Source organism: Coptis chinensis, chromosome 7, assembly GCF_015680905.1.
Source record: "Coptis chinensis isolate HL-2020 chromosome 7, ASM1568090v1, whole genome shotgun sequence".
Classification (NCBI taxonomy): domain Eukaryota; kingdom Viridiplantae; phylum Streptophyta; class Magnoliopsida; order Ranunculales; family Ranunculaceae; genus Coptis; species Coptis chinensis.
In genome coordinates, this window is record NC_141462.1 from 11,945,930 (window position 1) to 11,971,752 (window position 25,823).

The following is a 25,823-nucleotide window of genomic DNA, read 5'->3' on the forward strand; positions in this document are numbered from 1 at the left end:
TTAACTTATAGTAGTGTATGTATTAGGAATTATTAGGAATCTTCAATTCGTAATCTTAATTTGAGAAATGAGTAGTTTATATATTAGAAATTGGTAAGAAATTGTGAATCAACTAATCAAATTGACTCTCAATGCCAAAGTATGCAGCAAAAATCCTAAAACCAAAAGGTAAATAAATAGTAGCATGTTCAATAGATGTTTCATAACATTATTGAATACTCACTCCAATAGTATAATTTGGTTCCAAAGTAATCTGTTTGAGTTTTGGGTATATAATATTCAAACCCTACTTCATCTTAAGTGAGCAAACCAAGCACATTAGCTTAGAAAATTCACCAAGCTTCAAAAGAAGCCAAATCTTTAGCAGATTACTTAATATAATCTACTTGTGTAAATCTTGTCCTATCAATCAATAGTGACTACCATGACTGTTAAAAAATAATGCACATACCTTGCCAATGTGAAATTTCTTTTTCTAATATTGCATGTACTTATCAACATGGTAGTAGATGACAATAAGAGTGTAAGAGAAAAATGCAAATGAAGATGAACGAAAAATGAAAATAGAGGATGTTTGAAAGAAGGGATACAAACTAACCAAACAAGATAATAAGTAGTTCAAACATAATGACACAGCCCACACCTTTGTTTAGATGCTGGTTATAAACAAAAACAAGTGTCCAATCATCCCTTGATATTGTTGTACATCCAAAATATAACAATACTTACCTCAAATATGGCGTCACATTTTGGCGTCATTATTTTTTGTGACGCCATTTTGGCGTCACAAATTTGTAACGGCGTTTTGGCATCACAAATATTTGTGATGCCAAAATAGTGTCGCAAAAAATAGTGACGCCAAAATGGCATCACAAATTTGTGACATCGTTTTGGCATCACAAATATTTATGATGCCATTTTGGCATCACTAATTTAATTGATTTAAAAAAGATAATAAAAATTATTTGCTCTCATACATTCCGCTAGTGATCCTCCTTTGCACCCAAATGGTTTGTGATTGATGATTTGTATCTACAAGATCAATTAAGGTGACAAAAATATTACTACACTTGTATATTCACAACCTGATATAGTGGCGAGACCCATATAATAAAATAAAAGTAAATTACAATGTTCTCGGAATTAATATACAAAAACTAATATGAATCCAGCAACTAGCATTTGATGAAATCACATTTGGTAACAACGGCGAAACAAGTTGCAAGAAAGGCACAATTGCATATGAGAATACAATCTGAAACATCCTAGCGTGTATTACTCATCCTTTTTCAAGGCCCAGCCTTATGAGAATGTATAAGAATCAATTTGCCCTTGACTTTGGGAAAAAGCTGTCTCGGGGTCTTCATTATAGTTAAGAAAATTTGCCCTCTGAAACAAAGCAACTCAATACTTCAGTACGGAGTAGGACATAATCATGGGACAAACCTCACATTCAGTATGCAATCCAGGGAGGTAAATCTATTGAAAAAACAAATATGAAGGATAAAGCAATCCAGGGAGGTAAATCTTTTGAAAAAACAAATGACGGATAAAGAATCATTACACATGGGTTGTGTTCAAGCGTAGATGCTTGTGAGTTTATCTCTTGAACGGCAAGAAGAGCTAGATCAAGGCCATCCGGTGATGCAATTTGGTTGTCGTTCATCCAAAGATCTTCAATCTACATAGCAACAAATCCATAAGAATGTCTGGTCAAAATGTCAAATAAACTATACATGCAATGACTAAGAAGGAAAAACGGACGAAAAACCAGGAAAAATAAAAGCCAGATAGTAATAATAACAGAAGAACACCCTACTATAATAAAAAAAAGAACACCCGAGAAAAATCATCTAAACCTGGTCAATTTTTCAATGTCATCCACTGCTGTCAGTTTGTTGGAGGAAATATCCAAGATCCCTAGAACAAACAGTTGGACACTCTAATACAATGCCACATTCACAGGGATACACATTTACTAGCTGAAATCGGAGAGCCTTGCTACAAACTTGCTCTTATTATGATTCATAATCATTAATAGAGATAAAAAAAAAAAAATCAAACAAACCACAAACAAATGAACAAAGTTCACGAGGCTAAGTCAAAGTACTAATTTATAAAATTCTTGGTGAAAATACAGTATATTAGAAAGAACAAACCTGTACAAGCCTCATAAGTGTATCACGAACTTTATCTCTTGTAATGCCTAGTCCATTAATTGGAGTAGTTGACGTGGAAGAAGATGTTGATGGTATCATATATGTAGACAAAGGAGGTTGCATAAGAAATACTGACGGCTTTACAAGATTAGTGACATGGTTGCTAATGATGCTTGTCTCAGAAAAATTGGGGAAGGGCAATGATGGTCCAGACCTAGGCGAAGGTGCATATGGTAATTCCAGGGCTGGTACAGTGGTGGGTACATTTCGTGAACGGAACGACGGAGGGATTACTGCAGGAGGTTGGTATTGTCCAGGGTTTGCTGCATTCGAAGCGTTTGTTATACTGGTAGCTGTCTGCAAAAACAGGACCACAAGAAAAGTCAGGGAGCCATAGAGGTCACAGAGTAAAACAGAGAAATTACCAATGACAGGCAGCTATACACAATATGGTTGACAATAACGATGACGATCATAAAGTTTTCAAGCAAACCTCAAGGTAAAATGACACAGCAATTTGTCTCTAACACCGTCTCATAAAAACAAAAATATATATATAAAGAAAAGAAGAAGATGGGGATAGGGTATTAAGATCATTTACATTAAAAAATTTAAGAAAAGAAGAATCCTCCGGAGCGTTCGCTATGTTAGGTTCAGTTGAATTTGAAGATGGTGATTCCAACAGGACCTCCATCACATTTTTCCCAACTGTTTCCGATTCCTCAAAATCGCTGCCAAGAAATATTAGTTTGTAAAGCAGATGAGATTCGTTAAATATTTGGTCCACGTATCAAAAAGAGTTGAATTAAGAAAACTAATACACAAGTCTCCACCTTAGCAACCTAAAGCGTGGGACAAGGATGCCGCTTGAGCACTCAAGTCGCGCTGTCCCGTTTTTAATCGAAGCGTGTACAAAAGCGTTTACCAAAATTTATGGCCAGCTCTCCCATTTTACAAAACGTTCTGCTGTTCTCATGCTCTTAGGTGTCATCACATGTCTCAATTTAGCAGACTATTAATACCAGACCACATGGTTTATTGGTTTTGATGCAAAAGTCATTACTTTTTGAGAATGTCAAGCAACAAAATGTTTGATCAACACGGCAAGCACTCAACTAACAATGAATTTACGATTTAAAAGTTGAGTTTGACTAATGAGTATACTACAACTAGGGCCATCTACAACACTAGAATTTTCACTTAAATCATTACATTTCTTATTAAAAAAATAAAAGAAAAATACAAGTAAAACCTCTTTAAGTATTCCTTTTGATTTTTCTCCATATAATGTGTTGTATATATACACTTTTATATACACACATGCACGCTCTAAGAGCGCTCTGAATAAAGGTAAAATTTTACGTAAGGCACTTTAGCGCTCACGCTTTTGCTTCCCATGCTTACGTATTGCGTTTTGGTTGCTAAGGTCTCCACCCATATTACACTACATACAACTGGATAAGTAGGATAACATAGAGAAAACAGGATATCCACATTAGTAGATGCTAAGAATATGGACTTAAACCCAACATTAGTAGATGCTAAGAACTGGCTACGTTATATAAGCACCTTATATCTTGAATATGATGACTAAAATCTTGAAATATTACTAAAATGCATAACACCATCTCTAATCACCTTACATGAGCCACTCAACTTATGGAGAACCAGCTTACCACCTTTTGATAGGTACTTGCCTTTTCAAGATGCTAACTTCCACTTACATCTCTCCACCACCAGTTCCAAATAGATTTAGATCTCTACCCACCACCCAAGGTTAACTCAACAAGCTTTCCTCGTTAAGGAGGAGAAACCACTTATACTTACGATGATATGTTCTTTTATTCTTTTGAGAACATAAACTATATCATGTATTCCAATAGAAAGGTTCAAACAACAAAAACTAAAAAGACCAGCTAAGAACATGAGTCGTATACGAATACTACAAATTAGTTGATGAGCATGTTGAAGTGGCAGAATCTAATATTACCTCTTAGTTGAACATACTTCCAGCTTTGGAGGGACCTTAGAGTAGGCACTGAGTATCCTGAAAGAAGAAACATACGGCTTAAAGACCAATAAAAGAGGAATCACTGATTTCGTATCTCAGACATATAGTTATGTTCTAAATGCAACACAAAAGAACCCGTTGATTTGTTTCCGGAAATGAGATCATAAGATACAACCTGAGCACTGAGCTGATGTAGGCATATGTAGTGATTGTGGCCAAAATTGTCTAAGAATGTCCACCATAATCCATAATTTGTCTTCTTTATTTGCATGTAACTAGTCTATTGAAATGTAGACGTTAAGAGTCGGAAAGGAAAATGTCAACAAAATAACAGTGATAGATATTTTTCTGGTTAAGTAATTGGGTGGGTATTCTTTAACTAAGGGAGTAGCTTCACTCCCAGCCAATCTCAAGTGCTTGGTTCAATAAGTAAAATCTCGGATATTTCATTTCATTGAAAATTTTCACGTAGGGCGAAAAGATAGAAACAAGGCTATGGTACACGCACAAAGCATCATTAAAACTTATGGCTACTCAGTACATAACGACCCCAAAAAGAACAAAACACGCAAAAAACATAGAAGATGCAACTTTTTTCGCATAACAATATACCTACTGAATAAATCTTCAACAGCTTCACAATCAGATGAATTGTAAAACCATATCCCATTAACTTGTGGCTGCCAGAACATGCGTCCCATACTTGAACAAGCCCATCAAAACTTCCAGAAGCAAGCAATTTCCCATCAGCACTGAAGGCTAAACTGGTAATGGAGTTTGAATGACCTGCATAAAACAAATGGAGGTTTACAAAAAAAAACCAGAGACTTGAAAAAGTAAAAAAAAAATGGGTGGAGCCCCTTCAGAAGGGGCTGGTAGTGCCTCGATGACAGGGGGGGGTTCAGCCTCAGTGAGGGGTCGTGTTTCCCCTGCCATGTCCTCAGCAGGAAGTGGGGTGGTGGGTGGAAGGTGCCTCGTGGGCATCTGTTTCTGGTATCAAACTTATTAAATACCTAATAAACACTGTATAAAAAGACGATGTGGGACTAAAACATGTTTTTTTTTATAACTGCCAAAATATAATTCCAATCTCTAATTCACCTTTCTTCTCCATTGTCGATTCACTATTGAATAATCACGCTTTGCGAAATCTCCATTCTCGAATTTGAGGATCAACAAATCTCCATCCTCAATTTGGGTGGAATCGCCAGAGAGAGTGAGAGTGGAGGTCTCTTTTTTTTTTTACTCTGTTTTTGAGAAATGGGGACGAGGGCGGAGGAAATCTGGTTTTGGGCTTTTCTTATTTGGTTGTGGGCTTTTCTCATTTGGTTGTGGGCGTTTCTTTGTTTTAACGCAAAAATTGTTTTCAAACGAGGCGACTTTTGTGATTGAAAATGGCGCGAACACGCGGCTTTTTTTTTGTTTTAACGCAACGACCTTAACAAAGGATCACATGTAAATAATCTATCCTACCAAAGGTAAAAAAGTAATTTCGCTGAATTTGGATTCTTAAAATTTCATACACTTCCCACTTTTTATTCCCATTTTGCCCTTTATATTTTCATTAAATGACATTATTATAAAAGCAAAATTAAAGTAAATTAAATTTTAAACAAGGGTATATGTGTCGATCAACTGGACATCACCCCCAATCGGCATCTCAGATAAGCAATAATAGATGTATGCCTATTTTTCCACATCCAAATACCTCTGCCTGGCAGATACTGTAGTATTCTGGAAACTGCATTCATATGTGGAGTCCTTAAAGCATGCATAAAACGACTAACCAAGCTCACTGCATAAGAAATATCTAGTCGGATAAAAGTTAAATATATTAGTTTACCAACTAATCGCTGATACTGACCAATGTCAGTAAGAAGATCACCGGTGTTGTCCAACTTGGCTCCACTGTCAGTTGGAGAATCAGATGGTTTTACCCCGAGCTTTCCTGCTTCACTCAAAAGATCCAACACATACTTTCTTTGATTTAGAAATATATATTTTTTTTAATAAGCAATTTCGATCCCAAAAAATTACTTCATAATACCCAAATCCTTGATGACAAATTTCTTGTGCAATAACTCCTTGAGCTTAGAAATTTCAATATGGTCATTACCTGTGATAGCTATGTCATCAACATAAATAAGAACAACCACCAAGCCTGACCTGCTAGACTTAACAAATAAAGAAGGATCAATATCACTCCACTTAAGACCGGTCATAGCTAGAACAGAACTAAGCTTGGCATACCACGCTCGTGGAGATTGTTTAAGTCTATAGATAGCCTTTTTTAACTTGCATACTAATCCAATCTTAGTCTCCTTCGGATGTCTAGGTGGGATGCTCATATACACTTCTTCTTTAAAATCGCCGTATAAGAATGCATTTTTAACATCCATCTGAAATAATTTCTAGTCTTGATTTATAGCTAGAGATACAAGAACTTTAAACGTGTTCATCTTTGCAACTGGTGCAAAAGTCTCCCTATAGTCCTGACCATATATGTTTGGTGAATCCCATTGCAACGAGTCGATCTTTAGACCTCTCTAAGGAACCATCACTGTTGAACTTGTTTCTAAACACCTAACGACAATCAACTGTTTTCTTTCCATAAGGTAGCATAACAATCTCCCAAGTTTTATTCTCGTCTAGAGCACGAAGTTCTTCTTGCATCGCCTTTCTCCATACTGAATGAGAGTTAGCTTCTCTAAAGTTCTTGGGTTCTTGCACATCATTGACTGTACTCAAGAAATCATGATGAGATGAAGTGATATTGGCATACGTTATATACTCCTGTAGCGGATATGAAACGTCATGCAAGGAATAAAAATTCTTGTGAATCACTGGAGGATGCAGTTCTCTATCAAATTTATAGTAATCCTTGAGAGTTACTAGAGGTCGTCTCTCTCGTTCAGATTGTCGAGAAATTGGAAGAGCTGGACGACCACTAGAGCGCTCCCACGCCTCAGTTTGCTCATTCTGGGAGCGCGCCCGCGCCTCATCTACTGGACATGGACAAACACCAGAGCGCGAGTTCATGGTTTTCTTCCTTATTTCCTCTCTCTGAATAGTTGCACAAACAGTAGCAAGTGATGGAAGAGTGATTTCCATTAGAATATTGCTTTCCACATTTTCATATTCTGGTTTAAGACTACGAAATACTGTGAAGATTTTATCCTCTTCAGCACGTTTCAACATAGTCTTAGCATTTGTGGTGTGTGGACGATATATGTTTAACTCATCCCATAATTTCTTCAAATTCCCAAGGTGTTTTGTAAAAGTCTTATCACCTTGTTGCAAAGGACCGATTGTGAGTTGAAGTTCAAACACACAGGCGAGAATTGTTCTGGTTTCCGTATAAATCTTCAATTTGAATCCCACATCTCCTTTACAGAATCAGAGAAAGTAAAAATTTCAACAATAGTAGACTCTATAGAATTGAGTAACCAAGATCAAACAAGCTGATCATTAGAAACCCAATTCTCATATTCGGCATCATCAATGGCAGGACACACCTTTGCATCATTAATGAACCCTAATTTTTCTTTGCCCAAGCGATAAGCGAAACTTGACCCTAGACCAAGGTATATAGTTTGCTCCATTCAAGAGAATTGATGATGACTTCCAAGGGATTAGAATGGAGTCTCTGTTATTCAGCAGACTTGGGGTTTGGTTTTGGATCGACATAGTGTATTGGGTTTAAGTTGATTTAGAGGAGAGATTAAGCTCGGCTCTAATAATACCATGTAGAATTAAACAGCCTAATCAAAGAGACAAAAACACAATAATTTATAGTGGTTTGATATCAATCGCTGACCCTCGTCCCACGGGGAGAAGAAAAGTTTATTGCTTGATTGATTTATTAGGGTTCCATTACAAAGATATATATAGGCACAACACAAGTGCACAAAATCATGTATATTCTAAGAATGGAGTCTTCCCTAGTTTAGAAACACTGAAGTCGGTCGAACTTGTCATGAACCGACGGAGCGCGCACGCGCCTTCATCATGTGCAACTGAAGCGCGCACGCACTGTCTCTTTCTTCTCCCACAGTTACACTTGCACTTAATACATGATTGTGTGGCTTTATCTTTCTCTTTTACTATCTTAAATATTAATCCAACTTAATAAAACTATGAATTCACCACGATCTAACAATAGGCGGAATAGTATAAGAGCGGGAACCTTGGTGAGGAATATGCCAAAAAGAGTGGGAAAATGAAATTATAATGTCCCCTCATACATTTTATGTGATCTTTGGAAATCAGATTCATATGGCTAACACGACATTTTACAATCTTATTTGGAACATCCGAATTGAACTCCAATATTGGGTTTATGGGGTTTAAATATACATAGAGAACTAATTTGACAATGCCCATACATATTATAATACTAAACGAGCAGTGAGTTGTTTGGCAAAGAAAATCCTTGTGTGGTTATGACAATGATTATAATGATTTATTCTCTCAAATTTGCTAACTTTAATTGTCGTTTTTCACAATCTCATATACAATGCAACCAATCTTGCTCCAACTACGTTATAATTCCAAATAAAAAATATGTTTTTGAAGAATATCAAAATTGAAAGAACGAGATAGTATCTACATATTCATATTGAAAGAGTTGATATACACTGGATAAGGAAAATTGAAGTTAAGCTAAACAGAAGAGAAACTCGTACCAGTTTTAGAACCATTAATAACATTCCATAAAGCAGACATTTCAGCATCTGCATATTGGCCAAGAATCACACGACACAATATACCTCTCCTCTTTCACGAAACATGGAGTTTTCAGGTTAACTTTGATAAGAAAAAACAGTGATAATTTATTATTTTTACTAGAAGAGTTGTTTCAAAACCATTTGTAAAAACATGTTAATTGAAATCACTGTTTTTCGGTGAGAGAGACTTGAAAAAGTAAAAAAAATGGGTGCCCCTTCACCAAGAAGGGGGTGGTAGTGCTTCGATGACCCCCCCAGTGAGGGGTCGTGTTTCCCTGTGCCATGTCCTCAGCAAGTAGGGCGGTGGGTGGAAGGTGCCTCGTCGGGTTTCTGGTATCAAACTTATTAATACATAATAAACACTGTATAAAAAGACGATGTGGGACTAAAACATGTTTTTTTTTTATAAAACGCAAAATAATTCCCAATCTCTACACTATATAACGATGTAGTTGAGTACATTGATGGTAGGGTTACAGATTTCTCTGCTAGTTAGATTGTTTGATCCTTCTTATATGTTCTATCACAGATTCCAGAGGGAGAGAAGAACCTTGGTGCTTGTAAAGGCGTGATTCCGCTTTCCTTTACAAATACAGTTGGATGCGAACTGGAAAGGGTTATTATTGGGATCGAGTTCGGTTTAGGAGGGAACTGCCTACGTATCTTGCTCTTGATTCATGAGGGAGAGAAGAATCAGGTCTGGCGTAGTTCATAGGAGGGGTATTTATAGATGTTGAGAATGAATCCTCGCCTACCACGTGTAAAGTGTATCACCTACGTGGGGTCTAGATCAAGGAGGCGCGCGAGAACTGTCTTTATAGGTCTGCTGTGATGATGGAGATTAGTAGTCTGGGCAAGTAGCTTGCGGCAGTGGTCAGTATCTGGTGGGAGTGATTCGTGCATGTGCCTTTTTGTTCATGATTGCTTCTAGAAGGCAAGTTGAGTCACGTTATAGCTTTGGTTCGCGGCGTCTTTGGCCTTAACTTGTGGTTAAACGTTCTCTTAGCTTGTAGGCTTGACGGTTCCACAAGTCGGTGTGACATTTCCACGTCTTGAAGCACGCGCTGATATTCCTAAAGGGGATATCATTCCCTTACGACCCTACCGGTAGAGGGGCGTTGGTCATGGAAGCGGCCTACTGAGAGAAAACAGTAGCGCGTATGGGTCATGCTAGATGTGGAAATATCCAACGATTTGGAGAGAAGCGTCTCTATTTGCCTGTGGTGGTGGTGAAGTAGATGTTTGACAACGTGACCGGCCGTGGGAGAATCTGGCGATTCTTGAGAAAAGCGTGCGCCCATTTTTCCGGGATGTGAAAAAGCGGGGCGATTGGTTGGAAGTCGAAGTAATGCGCTAGGGTTGGGGTGTAATCATGATGCCTTGGAAACTGGAGGGGCGGTTGTTCAAAAATTTCGCTGGTTCTTTGAAACATCATTTGGCTGCTTCGTCTGGTAGAAACCACTTCACTACCGCAACAACCTTCAGGTTAGTTTTCTGCCATTGTTGAACTCCTGCTTCTTGCTTCGTGCTTAGTCTTTGTTCTAGAGTTGTTAGGACATTCGATTAGTTACTAGTGGCTAGAATTGTTAGGGCTAGAGGAGAGATGTCTGACTCAGATGATACGCGATCTCATGAGGTTCGCGAAGTTTCTCTTGGTTGGGATGACGAAGAGGAAGAGAAAGATGAGTCCGTATTATTGGGGGGGTGAGGGGTGATGATGATGAAGATGAGTTGAGTTAAGGGAGGTGGAAGTGAGGAAAATGTGGCTTGATCTGCGTCTGTAGGCTGGCTGAAGCTAGCATTTCGGTGTTGTGAGAGAGGTCTTCTTAGCTGGTCACGCCGCCTAGGGTAGTGGACAGACATGCTTTGAGGGCATTCCCTTATTTAAGGGAGAAATATGGGATAACCGTAGCGATGCGGAAATCCATGAGCGACGAGAACACTCGGTCTATAGCGATAGGTACACCCCAATCGAATTATGGGGTGATAATCGTGGAGGGTGAGGCGTACATGGCGATCATCGTTTCTCAAATTTGGTTTGTGAGTTCTTGAACCGCCGTGGCAAAGCGCCTGTTTCGGTTTGTGGGTAACACGTGGTGGTTGTTCAAGGTTTTGACCTATTGAGCGCCCCGTGATTGAGTACCGGATAAAGGTCATTTGATATCATTGAGCATTACTTATTAAAGCGATCTCGGTCACTGAACTTTAGCTTGCAAACTCGAGCTATCTTTGTCGGCCGCGGATGGTGTGAGTAACGAAGTTGGATGGGATAAGCGACCGCTCTTGTTTGTTGGAAGCTACTGTGCGAGCGGGTTCAATGTGGAAAATAAAATATGCGACTTTACTGGTGGGTACCAGTACGCTCTCTGAGAATATTGATCTTGCGTTGGCTGATTTTGTAATGAAATTACTGTTTCGTTCTCTGTGCAGATATCCACCTAGAAAAGGAGTCGAGCCGACAGGTGATTGAGAAGTTCGCTAGGTGGCGAGCTGCTGAAGAAGCGAAGCTTTCGAAGTTGCTCATTTCTTTAAAGAACGGGGAGGACCCGCAATTAGGGAGAAGAGGAAAATGCAAAAGACCAGGGCGCGGGGTAAGGTGAGCGGGAGGACGTCGAGGAAGCCTGTGATGGAAAAGCGTAGGAGTGATCTGGTGACTAGGGAAGATAAGAACCGAGGCCGTGCCGGGGTGAAGCGACCCGCTGGAGGTGCTAGTGCATCTGGGTCTGGAGTGGGGAAGGGTCAAAAGGACGCTCCGTTCGATTTGGAGGACGTTCTCTTCGAAGTCCCTGAGTCTCGCTTGCCAATGAGGAAGGGGAATGACCCAGAGTCTCGACCTTCCAAGGTTGCGAGGGTAGCTGAGATGCCACTGGGGGGTGGTGAAGTGCGAACCGGGGGAAGGGCGGCTCGCAGCTTGAGGGCGAGGCCGATTCCCAACTTTAGCGTTCTGGGTGAGGAGGCCATGGAGGTCGCTCCGACCAGGGTTGCTGGAGATACCTCCGGCAGGATGAAGGGGAAGGTTGGTCTGAAAGAAGGCGGTAAAGGGGCACTCAGTCTTTGGGAAAACGAAATTTGGGGAGCAACCCGATGTATTTAGATGAAGTGATCGGGAAGAAGCGCTATGTGAGGGAGGTCCGATTTGCAGCTACAAGTCCGCACCATAGCTGCTTGTTTCTTTGGAGAAAATGACGGACGGTGATAGGAAAGACACGGATCGCGATGGGAGCGGAGTCGAATCGGGGGATGGATAGGGTGATGTGCACGGTGAGTAACTTTGCATTCAAACTTACCGTGTTATTGTGCTTTTTCTTTGTTGTTTGATGCTAACGTGATATGTTCAGGCGAAGTTATCGCGGTGATATTTAGGTATCGAGAAAGTCGAAGAGCGGCCGCTCGGTTCATTGACTCGGAGAAGACGGAGGTCGAGTCGCTGAGGGACGAGCTTTTGAATCTGCGAGCTGTGCAACAGTCTGGGAAGGAAGAACTGGATGCTTTGAAGCCCTAACTTATTGCCTTGATGCTAGAGAAGACATCTGCAGTGAATGAGTCGATCGGGCTGAAGCATGAGGTGGAAGCGTTGAAGGGCCAGCTAGTCGTAGCGAAAACCTATGTTGAACGATGTAAGACTTCCACATTGCAAGCGAAAGAGGCCTATCTCACCATCCGTGCTGAGGTGGAGGAACTGGAGAAGAAATTTGACGACCTGCAGGAGGAGAGGGAGCGAAGAGCTTCGGGAGAACGCGGGGGCGGGCCACTCGAAGATGCTAGCATTGTTCTTGCAGTCGTGCTTCCCCCTATTACTAGTGTGGTGAGTGATCAGCTTCAGTGTTCTGGCGAGCTAAATGTGGCCGCTACCGAGGCAGTTGTGGCATCTACTGGTGATCTGAGCTCTGCCCCAGTGTTGAATGTTGTTCTTGCAGAAAACTTTGATGATGTCGTTTGAAAAAGTTGTTGGTATTTGTGGTTGTAATTGGCCTTTGGCCGTAAACAATAGAGCTGGTTTCCTGGGTTAACCTGGGCAGCTCGTTTTTCTTCTTTACCCGGTGATCATGATAACTAGTGGCTAAGCGGCTTTGGATTTCCGAGTATTCTCGGAGCTTGGTTAGTCCGCGAACCGAAGGCTTCCCTGATGTCGTCAGTTCACTCCTTTTTGTGAATGTGAAACATGTTGCTTTGCTTTCTATAAGTAGTATTGTGTATGATATGAATGTTTGCACTTTGTAAGTATTGGTATGCTGTTGCGACTTGTCGTACGGAGGGTGCGGTGTCGATGACTGTGACTTTGCCGGTCCATTCAGGCTTGATATCCGATTTAAATGGTGCGGTCGCGCATATGTTGAGGGCGCCGGGGCGTGCTTTACTTTGGAGCTTCCTAAGCAGGCGTCGCGTAACGCGATGTAAGAATATGGGCGGTCGGGAGATATGAAATGATGGGTGCCAGGTGGCCTGCCGTTTGGCGTCTCGATGCCATTATGACTTGTCTTGGGAAGAGACATTTCGTAGGCATAAATAGAACTGCTTCGAGAAACTGAAGAGTATTTGCTTTTCTTTTTCTTCAAGTTTGCTCTGCTTTCCTAGACGGTGCGAGGTTCCGTTCTTCTACTGATCATCTCAGGTACGTCTGTCCTTTGCTTGATTCGTGGTTTATCTTCGGAAACTTTGTTTGTGTGGTGGCTCGCTGATGCTTGAATGTGGTTTGTAGGTCTGAAAATGGCTAGACGTAATGCCCAGAGTGCTGGTGGTGGTGAATGGGCGAGGGAAACTTCACCCTTCGTGATGGAAGAGATGGCATTCTGATCTCACTCGCTGGGGAACCATAGTAAGCGTAAAGCTGATGATTCTAGCGCTAGGAAAGGCAAGCGTGTGAAAGTAGGGGGAGGTGGGTGACCTGGGGGGGTCGTCTTCAGGTCTCCGAGTCACAGAGGGAGTGACGATCGGGAGCAAGATCTCCATGATGCGTCTGGCAGCTCGTCCCCACATCGTGGTGATGTTGGGAGTGACTTCTACTACATTGTCGTACTGGGAAGAAACGCATGGTGAAGCGTTCTGATTGTAGCTTCCACTCGGCGTCTATAGCGAGCTGCCTCTTAGAAGGGATAGTGCTCGATGGTGATAAAGCCGAGCTGGAGAGCGAAAGCTTGGAGACGACCCTGAAGACTACCGACGTGGCTTGTTGTTTCATAAGCTTTCTGTTTATACCTTTTATTGTGGATTGAAGGAGGATGGTTGAACATTAACGTCCTTCGTGCAGTTCTTGGTAGGGTATGATAGATTGAAACATACTGTTCAATGTCCTAGTGATGGTGATGGTGATAGTGGCGCGGCCGAGCTAGCGAGGATGCGCTATTCTTGGGAGGCCGATAAGAAGAAGTCGGCGCCCCTAAAAGGCGAAACATCATGAGGCGAGTGGAGAAGATCGTATTGGTAAACTCCATGATGGATCTGCAGAGGCGGTTGGCGTCTATGACCGAAAGTATGCCAAAGCGGTGTCAAATGGTGGCTCGTAAAGGCTAAAAAGAGTATGATCGAACTTGTGAGGATCACTCAGATCGGGCGGAGTTATACGTGGAGCTACTGGAGAAGCATGACCAGGAAGCTAAAGACGCCGCCGCGCTTATTGTTGCCCGTGATGCGAGTCATCTCCCCTCGACCAGTGCTGCGCCAAGGGATAAGCATGTTGTGACAGATGCAAGATGCTGATTGCCTGAGCTTCTCTTTGTAAGCATTGAAAATAGTTGTTTTGTTTGTTTATGTTGCAATCTAGCCTCTCTATAAGAGAGTTAACAATAGAGCTGGTTTCTCAGGTCTGCCTGAGCAGTTCGTCTTTTTGGTTAGATATTTGACGAGCTGGTTTCCACGAAAGTGGCAGCTCGATGCCTTTCAACAAATGTAAAAGCTACCGATATGGATTTCCTAGGTAAACCCAGCAGATCGGTGAAAGCGCGAACAAGTGTCTGGGCTTTGGGCCAGCGGTACTTTTGACGAATATGCATGGAATTCATGCTTTTGCTTATGCTTGATCTCTTTTTCGCTCATCGTTAAAACTTATGATGCTTGTGGCATATTGTGGATATGAAGCGTGAGACTTAGTTTAAGAAAGCGATATGCTTGTTAAGTAGTGCTCAAATGAGCGATCTCACTGCGATGAACCTCTAAGTATAGGTTCTCGACTTAGCGAGATTCAGATAAGCGGAAGGGCGGTAAGCCCGATAGCGTTCGCTCGCGTGATGAGCGATTTAGCCTCTGAAGCGCGTCGCTGCCGAGAGCGTGTAGCCCCCGAGGCGCTTACGCTCATTGAGAGGCGTTCTCACGAAGTTGATCCTAGGAGTATAGGTCCTCAACTTTGCGAGAGTTGGAGAGGCTATGAGCCTGTAAGCTCCCGAGGCGTTACGCTCCGCGAAGCGTATTAAAATTTGGAGGCATATTGCTCGCTGAGAGCGTTTGTAGCCCCTGAGGGCGTTCTGCTCATTGAGAGCGTTCTCATGAAGTTGATCCTAGGAGTATAGGTCCTCAACTTAGCGAGATTTGGAGAAGCTATGAGCCTATAAGCTCCTAAGAGCGTGTTGCTCGTGAAGAGCGTATTAAACCATTTGGGCGTATGGCTCGGCCGAGGCGTTTGTAGGCCCGTCTCGATTACGCTCCACCGAGAGGCGTTCTATCGGAGTTGATCCTAGAAGTATTTGAATGGAGTGGTTGACAATACGAATGTAACTAAACTATCTGAATTATCGAAGATTAAGAATATGATTGCGTACGAGACTGAATTTTTATTGATAAAATCTCTTTAACAAGTAAGTGTTCCAAGGTCGTGGAAGTGCTTTCCCTTCTTGTGTCTTGATCCAGTAGGCCCCATTGCCAACAACTCGGTCCACTATGTACGGTCCTTCCCATGTTGTGGCTAGTTTGGAGTTATCCTGCATCTTTTTCAGAACTAGATCACCAGGCTGGAAGGATCTAGGATGTACTCGTTTGTTGTAGGACCTCTTTAGAATATGTTGATATGATGCCACTCTGATAGCTGCCAGATCGCGGCGCTCCTCCAACAAATCAACCTCTCGGGCTAGGACCGAGTAATTATGTCCTGACTCGACAAGCTCGGATCTAGTTGTTGTGATTGTCAGTTCGATTAGAATAACAGCTTCGGTGCCATAACATAAGGAGAATGGTGATTCGCCTGTGCTAGAGCGAGTTGTGGTGCGATGAGCCCACAGAATGTTCTCTAGCTGGTTAGGCCATTGGCTCTTGTTCTTTTCAATCTTTTTCTTTAAGTTTTCTAATATGGCCTTATTGCTGGCCTCTGCTTGACCATTGCTTTGAGCGTACTGTGGAGTGGAGAATGCGTGAACTATCTTCCACTTGGCCAAAAATTCTTTGACCGTTTTGCCTTTGAACTGGGAACCATTGTCCATCACCAAGGTGTGTGGCAGACCAAATCTAGTGACAATGTGAGTCCAAATAAAATTTCTAACATGTGACTCCTTGACATATGCCAAAGGAACTGCTTCGATCCACTTAGTAAAGTAATCGGTTGCAGCTAAAACGAAGCGGAACCCGGTGCTCTTCTGTGGGATGAATGGTCCCATGATGTCCATGCCCCACATGTGGAATGGTCAGGGACTTGCAATGCTGATCAATTCTCGAGCGAGTTGGATGATGTTGTGGCCAAAGGTTTGGCATTTGATGCATTTGAGCACATATACTTTGGCATCGATCTGCATGCGAGGCCAAAAGTATCTTCGGAGAGATCGCTTTGTGGGCCAAAGAACGACCTCCAGCATGATTGCCGCATTCTCCTTCATGAATCTCAACAAAAATCAATTGACCTTGAGTTGGACTTATGCATCTTAAGTGAGGTCTTCCAACAGATTTTCGAAACAACTTGTTATTCAGAACACAATAGCGACGTGCTTGGTATGGTATCTGTCTGGCTTTGCTCTGTTCTACCGGGAGTGTGCCTTTCTAAATGTACTCTATGATGGGCTGCATCCATGTTTGGCTCATCTGATCCTCAGAGAGTGGGCATAGGTTGCTGACTTCTAAGACGTGCTCTACTTGGTAGGCAGGTCGGTCAACTACTTCCAAATGAGGAGTTGTCTCGGGCGAAACTTCGGTGTTTTAGTAGCCAAGTAGGCTAAATTGTCTGGCATGGCGGTTCTCATCAAAAAAAAGTGGTGCATGGTGGCCCTTTTGAAAGATAGAAATGGCGATTAACAACTTTAAGATATTTAGAAAGGTTACCTTCGTTGGTAGTGTACTCTTTAGCAATCTGGCGAACGACCAGTTGCGAGTCACTAAAGACGTGAAGTTCTTGTACACCCAGTTGTAGCGCCATTCTAAGCCCTATAATTACTGCCTCGTACTCCGCTTCATTGTTGGAGGTCGCAAAGTCGATGCGAACTGATTTCTCCATTACTTCTCCGACGGGCGATACTAACACGACGCCAACGCCACTTCCTCCGGGGTTGTTGGAACCATCTACAAAGAGGGACCAAACCGTCTTGTCGTTGTGCTTGGGGGGTAGGATGCATGTCTCTGGCTCCCAGTGTAGATTGTCCACCGGGAAGTCAGCGAGGAAATCAGCTACGATTTGTCCCTTCTGTGAAGTGCGTGGGACGAACTCGATGTGATGTTCGCCGAGCTCTTCGGCCCAAACCACCATGCGAGTTGTTTTGTTTTCCTTGTGAAGTATCTTCTTCAACGGGAGGTCGATAAGTACTTTGATTTGGTGTGCCTGGAAATATGGCCTAAATTTCCTTGCAGAGTATAACAGTGCTAAAACTGCTCTTTCGATGTAAGAGTAGTTCTTTTCGGCTGGAGTTAGTGTCTTACTCGTAAAGTAGATTGGTTTTTCTGAGTTATTGTCTTCCTTGAATAGAACCGAACTAATAGCGAAGTCTAATATTGCTAGATACAGCCCCAGCGTTTCACCGTCTGTTGGTTTGGCTAAGACGGGAGGTGTTGTGAGATACTCTTTGAGAGTGGAGAAGACCTGGTGACATTGATTGTTCCATGAGAACTGCTTGCCTTTGTTGAGGAGTTCCAGGAACGGTCGACACTTGTCTGATACCCTGGATATGAATCGGTTGAGTGCAGCAACCATGCCTGATAGCTTCTATATCTGCTTCTTTGTCTGCGGGCCGGGAATATCCAAGAACGCGCGAATTTGATCTGGGTTAGCTTCGATCCCACGCTGTGAGACCTAATAGCCCAGAAATTTGCCGGAGGACGCTCCGAAAAGGCATTTTTCTGGGTTCAGCTTCATGCCGTTCATTAACTGGAGAACGCTTTGCTCGAAAGTGAGTAAAGGTGGTCACCGCTTTTTGCTCTTGACGACCATGTCATCAATATATACTTCCATGGTGTCTCCTAACATGTCTTGGAACATGTCAGTTACCATTCGTTGATACGTCGTTCCAGTGTTCTTGAGGCCGAATGGGAGAACGTTGTAGCAATAAACCCCCTGTTCGGTAATGAAGGATGTTTTCTCTTGATCTTCCTCAGCAAGTGGTATTTGGTTGTACCCACTATAAGCATCCATGAAGGAGAGGAGCTCGTGGCCGCAGGTCTGGTCAACAAGTCGGTCAATCCTTGGTAACGGGAAGCTGTCTTTGGGTGTTTCTTGGTTGACATTGGTGAAGTCAACGCATAGGCAGACTATGCCATTCTTTTTTGGAACCGCCACTATGTTAGCGATCCAATCTGGGTAGTCAACCTTTCGGATGAACCCGACTTGCTTGAGTTTATCGACCTCATCGTTGATTGCTTTTTGGAACCGTAGTGATAGTCTCCTAGGTCGCTGTCGAACTGGTTTGGCACTAGGGTTGACGTTCAACCTATGGCAGGCAATGCTAGGATCTATACCTGGCACGTCAATATACGACCAAGTGAAAACATCTTTATTCATGGACAAAAAGTTTACAAAATTTGGGCTTTGAGTGGGGGTCGAAGTTAGCCACTTTACATATAACGAACTTAGGGTCGTCTTCCGTTCCTAGATTCACTTGCTGCCTCTCTTCAGCTGGTGCCATAGCTTGTGTTAGGAGAGCGTCCTCTGGGGGGTTGAGCTCTGTGGATGCGTTGTTGGTCTGATGAGTGATTGGAGTTACTGCAGGATTTGGAGCGTTTTCTGTGGTTATGACCACAGAGTCTGGGATGACTTCTGTGGTTATGACAACAGAAGCTGGATTATGATGTAGAAGCTGTTTTGGCGGTAGGGGATCTGGTGGGGCGACCTCTGTGGTCTGAACAGGTGGAGCACTGGTTACGGGAGCAATCTTTGGTGTCTTGACGAGTGAGTGAGTGGCAGCCTTGGCAACTTTCGGAGTCTGTTCAGATGGATAGGCCTTCTTGTTGGAGCCTCCAGCGCTTTGAGTTGGTGCGTTGCCTCTGACTTCGGCGACCAGGTCTTTGGCCATAGTGTAGCTGGTGGGCTCATCTCTTATGCTGATTGGGGCCTCAGCGGTCTTGTTTGCTGAGAGGATTTGATTATAGTGATAGGCTTCGAGCTGGTTGCTACAAAGCTCCATCATGCCCCTGGGGCCTGGAAAACGGAGGACTTGATGCAGTGTAGATGGTACGACCTGCATTTGATGAATCCAACGCCGTCCTAGGATGGCGTTGTAAGACGACTTAATGTCCAAGATGCTGAAATGCGTGTTGAAGCTGACCTTATCCTCTCTTGATCCCACTGAAACTGGGAGTATAATGTCACCGATTGGGTCGGCTCTGGAGCCATTGAACCCATAAAGAGGAGCGATAGGATCTATGAAGACTGACTTGGGTAGGTTCATCTCCTGAATTGTGTGGTAGAACAAAATGTCGCATGACTTGCCAGGGTCTATCAAGACGCGCTTAACTATCCGGGCCGGCGATCGGCGTGGACGACAAAGCGCATCGTTATGAGGGAGGCGGACCTTTGGGAGGTCGACCCTCTGTGGAAGGTGATATCCCCGAATGGCGACCGAATGTCGCGGGCGCAGGTCTTTTGTGAAGAAAAAAAATGATAGATTTCTTGAAGAGCACCAACACGCCTTCGCTTTCTCTGGAAGAAATAATGTAATCATCCGGGAAAGTGATCATATGGATGGTTCTCGGCCGTTGTCACGATCCGACGAGTGTGGGCGGCGATCATCTTTGGGGAACGGTCGACGGGCGCCCTCATTCGCGGGAGCGAGCTTGGATGTTTTGTCGCGCCTGGGTGGAGATCTGCGCTATGCACTCAGCGGGCCATAAGCTTGTGGTGCAAGTCGCCGTCAGCAATGTTGGTGTACTATTTTATCTGTCCGGCTTCAATGAGATCTTTGAGATAATGTTTGAGCCCCCAGTAAGCGTCGGTCTCGTGACATTTTGCTTTGTGGAATGCGCAGTGATGGGGCATGTCAGTCGGTCTGCTTGGGTTGCCGACGCTAAATTTTGGAAGTATGAGGCTCGCTTTGATCTTTTCCAAAGATGTAGCTAGGAGAGTGTCGTCGACAAAGACAAACTCTCTGTTGTTATCCAAGCGGTTGCTTGATTTGGGTGCTTGCGACCTGGATCGTTTTTTGGCAGGTGGAGTGTCGTCAGAGATCGCTGCGACTTCTTGGTCATCTGATAGACCGTGGTGTGACAAACCTTCTTGCTGCTTAATATATTTGTCGACCCGAGCATACGACTCGGCCGGGGTTTTCGACAGCGATCTCATCGCCGACACGGAGAGGTCGTATGGTTACGCACCGGTTGGCGTTGGAGAATGCCAGTATGGCAAAAGACTCTTTGAGGCCACTCTCCATGCATAACAGTTCGGCTTTGAACCGACCTAGGAACTGGCGAATGGTTTCATTCTCTCTAAATGATAACTGGAAGAGTGAATCCAGATCTGTTTTTACGCCATTTGTGCACGATCGGCCGGGCAAACGATCGGTGAAATTTTTGAAAGTTTTGATCGAATCCGACTCGAGTGAAAAGAACCAATCAAGTGGGCCATCTTTGAGGCTGGCGGGAAAGAGTCGACAGTGAAGATGGTCAAACTCCGGGGAGCTGTAAAGGGCCAGGCTTTGAATGTAGCGGGCAACATGTTGGCAGGGGAATGTGCTGCTATCGTACATTGGGAAACGTGGTTGGACAAAATCCTGAAGAGAGGGTTTACTAAGTACCTCTGTGGTGAACGGGGAGGTGCGGTATGTCTTAAGCATTTTCTGGACGATCTGGGACGCGTCTTCGCATCGCGCTGGCTCGGGTCCGTTCGCGACAACTCATTAATCTACTGATTAACCGTTAATGCCGTTCTCAGCGACGTTACCAACTGGCTGTTGTTGAGCGTCAACTTGTGCACGAAGAGCAGCATTTTCTTGCCTGAGCAAGGAAATGCTCTCGTTGGTTAAGCCTAACTGGTTTGCGAGGCCTTGAACTTGAGCTTCGAGGCTTGCCATGCTTCATGGGCTTGAGATAGTTGGTTTTTGGTGTTTGGTTCTTTTAGTTTGTATGAAGATGATGTCTCAAGTAATCGAGACCACAGACGGCGCCAATGTAAAGGCATGATTCAGCTTTCCTTTACAAATACAGTTGGATGGGAACTGGAAAGGGTTATTATTGGGACCGAGTTCGGCTTAGGATTTAATCGCCTTAACGATCTTGCTCTTGATTCGTGAGGGAGAGAAGAATCAGTCCGGGCGAGTTCATAGGAGGGTATTTATAGATGTTGAGAATGAATCCTCGCCCACCACGTGTAAAGTGTATCACCTACATGGGGTCTAGATCAAGGAGCGCGACGAAGCTATCTTTATAGGTCCTATTGTGATGATGGAGATTAGTAGTCTGGGCAAGTAGCTTGCGGCAGTGGTCAGTAGCTGGTGGCAGTGATTCGTGCATGTGCCTCTTTGTTCATGATTGCTTCTAGAAGGTAAGCTGAGTCACGTTATAGCCGGTTTCTGCGCGTCGGGGCGAACAATCGGCCGGAACGTTCTCTTAGCTTGTAGACGCGATCTGGTTCCACTGGTCGGTGTGACATTTCCACCGTGCTGAGTACGCGCCTGATATTCCTAAAGGGGGATATCACTCCCTCACAGTGCTCATGATCGCCTAATTCATGTTTATCATTTCACCAAAGACATCTCTAATCGGATGGTAAGTTTAGATATTAATACGCATTCAAGTCCAATTGGTACTTGTGCAGTTGATGAATGGCAATGCTTGCACCCTCACAAATTCAACCTCTTGAATGTTTGGAATCTTTTCATATTTCAATCGGTGGTTCAGGATTTGTTGAACCATTCTTTCTTGTCATTTATGAGGGTGAGACTTTAAATTCGGGCTAAGGTGCGATAAAGAAGAAATTGCTTGTCCCGGATGAGGAGTCTCTCAAGCACTTTTCTCCCCGCACCGCAGTTGATTAGAGACCATCTTATTTCATCTTAGTTTGAGTCACTCAATATAAAGTAAAGATACATCTATATCACATTATTTGGTAACTTCGCTTTAATTCATCGTGAAAATTGCCTTTTCTCGTTGTTTGATGAGATGAAAATCTAAATTTAGAACTCATTATTTTGGCGATTGGAAGTTTGTTTTTTGTCATTGGGTCGCCCGAAGTACCTCGAGGACACGGATATTGTGTCTATTCGTTTCAGTGTCCGTTCATCCAACTTTATATTTTGCATCCTCTCGTTTCTTGGCTTATGTATTTCTTTTATTTTTGTGAGTTTTGCTTGATAAATGTCTTGTTTCCCATGGTGTTGCCTCTACAGAGAAGAGAGATGTGTGGAGAATGGGAGCAAAGATCTTGGGTGGAGCACCGCGGATAGTACTTAATCATGGGCTTCTGTATCCAATCTGCAGGTTCTTAATAATTTGTTTGAACAGTAATTTGATGTGTATGTCTACGTGTGTACTTTATATATGTGCATCCCAAATTCACTTTTACCAGAGTTGAACTTCTCAAAGTTGAACACCAAGAAGCTTTATTCCGATATTTATGTAACTAGCTTCCGAACCCGTCCTACGAACAGGTGTCGTTATATTAAATTATTTTAAAAAATATTAGCAACTATTAATAGCTATGAGATATGGAAATTATATTAATCACTTGTTCAAATTTCTTGCACCACTCTCTATCAAAAGAAAACACCAAACTTTGGTAAAACCCATCGATTTATTTTTGTTGTTATGTTTAATAATAGAAGTTTGATTGAAATTTTGTGAGAATGCCCAATGTGGCGAAGATGATATTGAAGCTATTTAAATAGCAAGACATTCCCAATCATAATAAAATAATTATAATAAACACTACTTAAAATGCAAAACTATATTTGTCGAGATATTATATTCTCCCTATATATAATACAATTATGTTTCGAGGTTAGTTCAATACATTTGCATCAAGTTTCCGATTTTACGTTAATTATTCTTTGAGGCTAGTTCATCGTAGTTGGATCTAGTTTCCGATTTACCATTAATTATTCTTTGAGGTTAATTCGATGTAGTTGTATCAAGTTTTTGATTTTCCGTTAATTATTCTTTGAGGTTAATTCAATGTAATTGTATCAAGTTTTTGATTTCCCGTTAATTATTCTTTGAGGTTAGTTCAGTGCAGTTGCACCAAGTTTACAATTTCCCATTAGTCATTAAGGTTAATTCAGTACAGTTCTATCTAGTTTTCAATGTTTCGTTAATTACTCTTTGAGATTAGTTAATTGCATTTGCATCAAGGTTCCAATTTTCCGATAATTACTCTTCGAGGTTAGTTTAATACATCTCTGTGATCCGGTTGGGATTTCCGTTAATTATTTTTCGAAGTTAGTTCGCATCTAGCTTCCAATTTCCGGTTATTTATGCTTTCAGGGTAGTTCGATATAGTTACATCCGGTTTCCGATTTCTAGTTAATTATTCTTTGAGGTTATTTCAATACATTTGCATCCAGTTTCTGATTTTCCGTTAAATATTCATCAAGGATATTGCATCCAATTTCTAATTTTCCGGCCTGTTAGTTAATATATGATTTTAGTTTAATGTAGTTGCATCCAGTTTTCGATTTCCTTTTAATTATCCAATGTGGTGTGTAATACCAACTTTCTACTTATGCATCTGTAGTGTCCTTGCAAACATGACATAAAAATAAATTATACTTGATTTACTATATGGTATCATCAAAGATTATCCAGTTCCCGATTTCCCGTTAATTATTCTTTAAATTATATACCTAACTCACTATGTGGGATCTTCAAAGATTATCTACAAACTGGTCCTGTCATATTAATTTTCTGAAAAATATATCCAACTATATATGCATAACTATTATATACAAATATTATATTGATCACTCATCCAAATTTCTTATAACATGAAAACCCCACATACTCTCTATTAAAAAAAATAATAACTCACCATTGATAAAACCCTTCAACTTCATTTGTTGTTTAATAATAGAAGTTTGATTGAAGTTTTGTGAAATTATCTAATAAGACGAAATTCATATTAAAGCTACTTGAATAGCAAGGTGTTCCGAATTATACGAAAAAAGATAAGATAAACAATGTTTTAAATGCAAAACTATACTTATCGAGACATTCCCACAACATATAACACAACTATATTTTGAGGTTAGTTCAATGCATTTGCATCCAGTTTCTAATTTTATGTTATTTATTTTTTGAGGTTAGTTTAATGCAGTTGCATCCAGTTTCCGATTCCTTGTTAATTATTCTTTGCAGTTAATTTAATGCATTTGCATCCAATTCCAATTTCCTACTAATTATTCTTCGAGCTCAGTTTAATGCATTTGCATCCAGTTTCTGATATCCCGTTAATTATTTTTTTAGATTAGTTTAATACATTTGCATCCAATTTCCGATTCCTCATTTATTATTCGATGAGGTTGCATTTGCATCTAGTTTCTGATTTCCCGTTAATTATTGTTTGAGGTTAGTTCAATGAATTTGCATCCAGTTTTCGATTTTTCGTTAATTATTTCTTGAGGTTAGTTCAATGCATTTGCATCCAATTTATTTTTTGAAATTAGTTCAGTGTAGTTGCATCCGGTTTCCGATTTCCCGTTAATTATTTTTAAAGATTAGTTTCACACATTTGCATCATGTTTCAAATTTATAGTTTTTTTTAGGTGAGTTCAATACAGTTGCATCCAGTTTCCGATTTCCCATTAATTTAATCTCTAAGGGTTAGTTCAATGCATTTGCATTCAGTTTCCAATTTTCCGACAATTATTTTTTGGTGTTAGTTCGATGTATTTGCATCCAAGTTTTGATTTCCCATTAATTATTCTTTGAGGTTAGTTTAATGCAGTTGTATCAATATTCTGATTGTCCATTAATTAATTTTTAAGATTAGTTTAATGCTTGCATATGCATCCAATTTTCGATTTCCCATTAAATATTATTTGAGGTTAAATGCATCTAGTTTTATGTTTCTCGTTAATTGTTTTTTGACGTTAGTTTCATGCTGTATTATATATATTTTAAAATATTTGTCATTATTGGTTTTTTTTTTTTTTTTTGTTTGTTATTATATATTTTGTGATGTTATTTTTCAGTATAATTTAATTTTCCACATGTAATTTGTTTTGGTTTGGTTTGGTATATAATTTATTTAAGCCCAACGCCCACTTTAACTAAATCAATAGTTATATAATTTATTTAAGCCAACGTCTGTTTTTTAATCAATCTCATTATTCTCGCTAAAATTAGAAATTATAAAATTCATATATTTAATTAGAATATGTCAGAATTATTATGGCCTATGGTTTATGAAATATTTAACTATGACTAAATGTCTAAATCCCACAAGTGGATGACACCTCAAATTTATCCAACTTTATTTGTTAGGCCCATATATATAGTGCATACAATACACTTTTATTTGTTTTGGGTGTACACTATTATTTATTTTATGATTAGTTTTTTTTTTTTTTTTTTTCCCAACCACATGTGTGGTTAACAAAT

General features: G+C 41.4%; 1 protein-coding gene across 3 annotated transcripts in view; it reads right to left on the reverse strand.

The window, feature by feature from the left end:
* Positions 1-2,129: 2,129 nt before the first annotated feature.
* The window catches only part of LOC147486024 (uncharacterized), a 49,339-nt gene continuing 25,645 nt past the window's right edge, over positions 2,130-25,823 (reverse strand). The window contains exons 1-5 of one of the 3 annotated variants that reach the window (XM_086575194.1): positions 5,272-5,501; positions 4,783-4,956; positions 4,150-4,206; positions 2,761-2,890; positions 2,130-2,516 (exon numbers count right to left, since the gene is read on the reverse strand). In XM_086575194.1, coding sequence (XP_086431320.1) covers positions 2,145-2,516; positions 2,761-2,890; positions 4,150-4,206; positions 4,783-4,871 — 648 coding nt within the window. In that variant the 5' untranslated portion in view covers positions 4,872-4,956; positions 5,272-5,501 and the 3' untranslated portion in view covers positions 2,130-2,144. Of the gene's footprint in view, positions 2,517-2,760; positions 2,891-4,149; positions 4,207-4,782; positions 4,957-5,271; positions 5,502-25,823 lie in introns of those variants that run through there. The other 2 variants (XM_086575195.1, XM_086575196.1) reach the window with 2 other exon arrangements.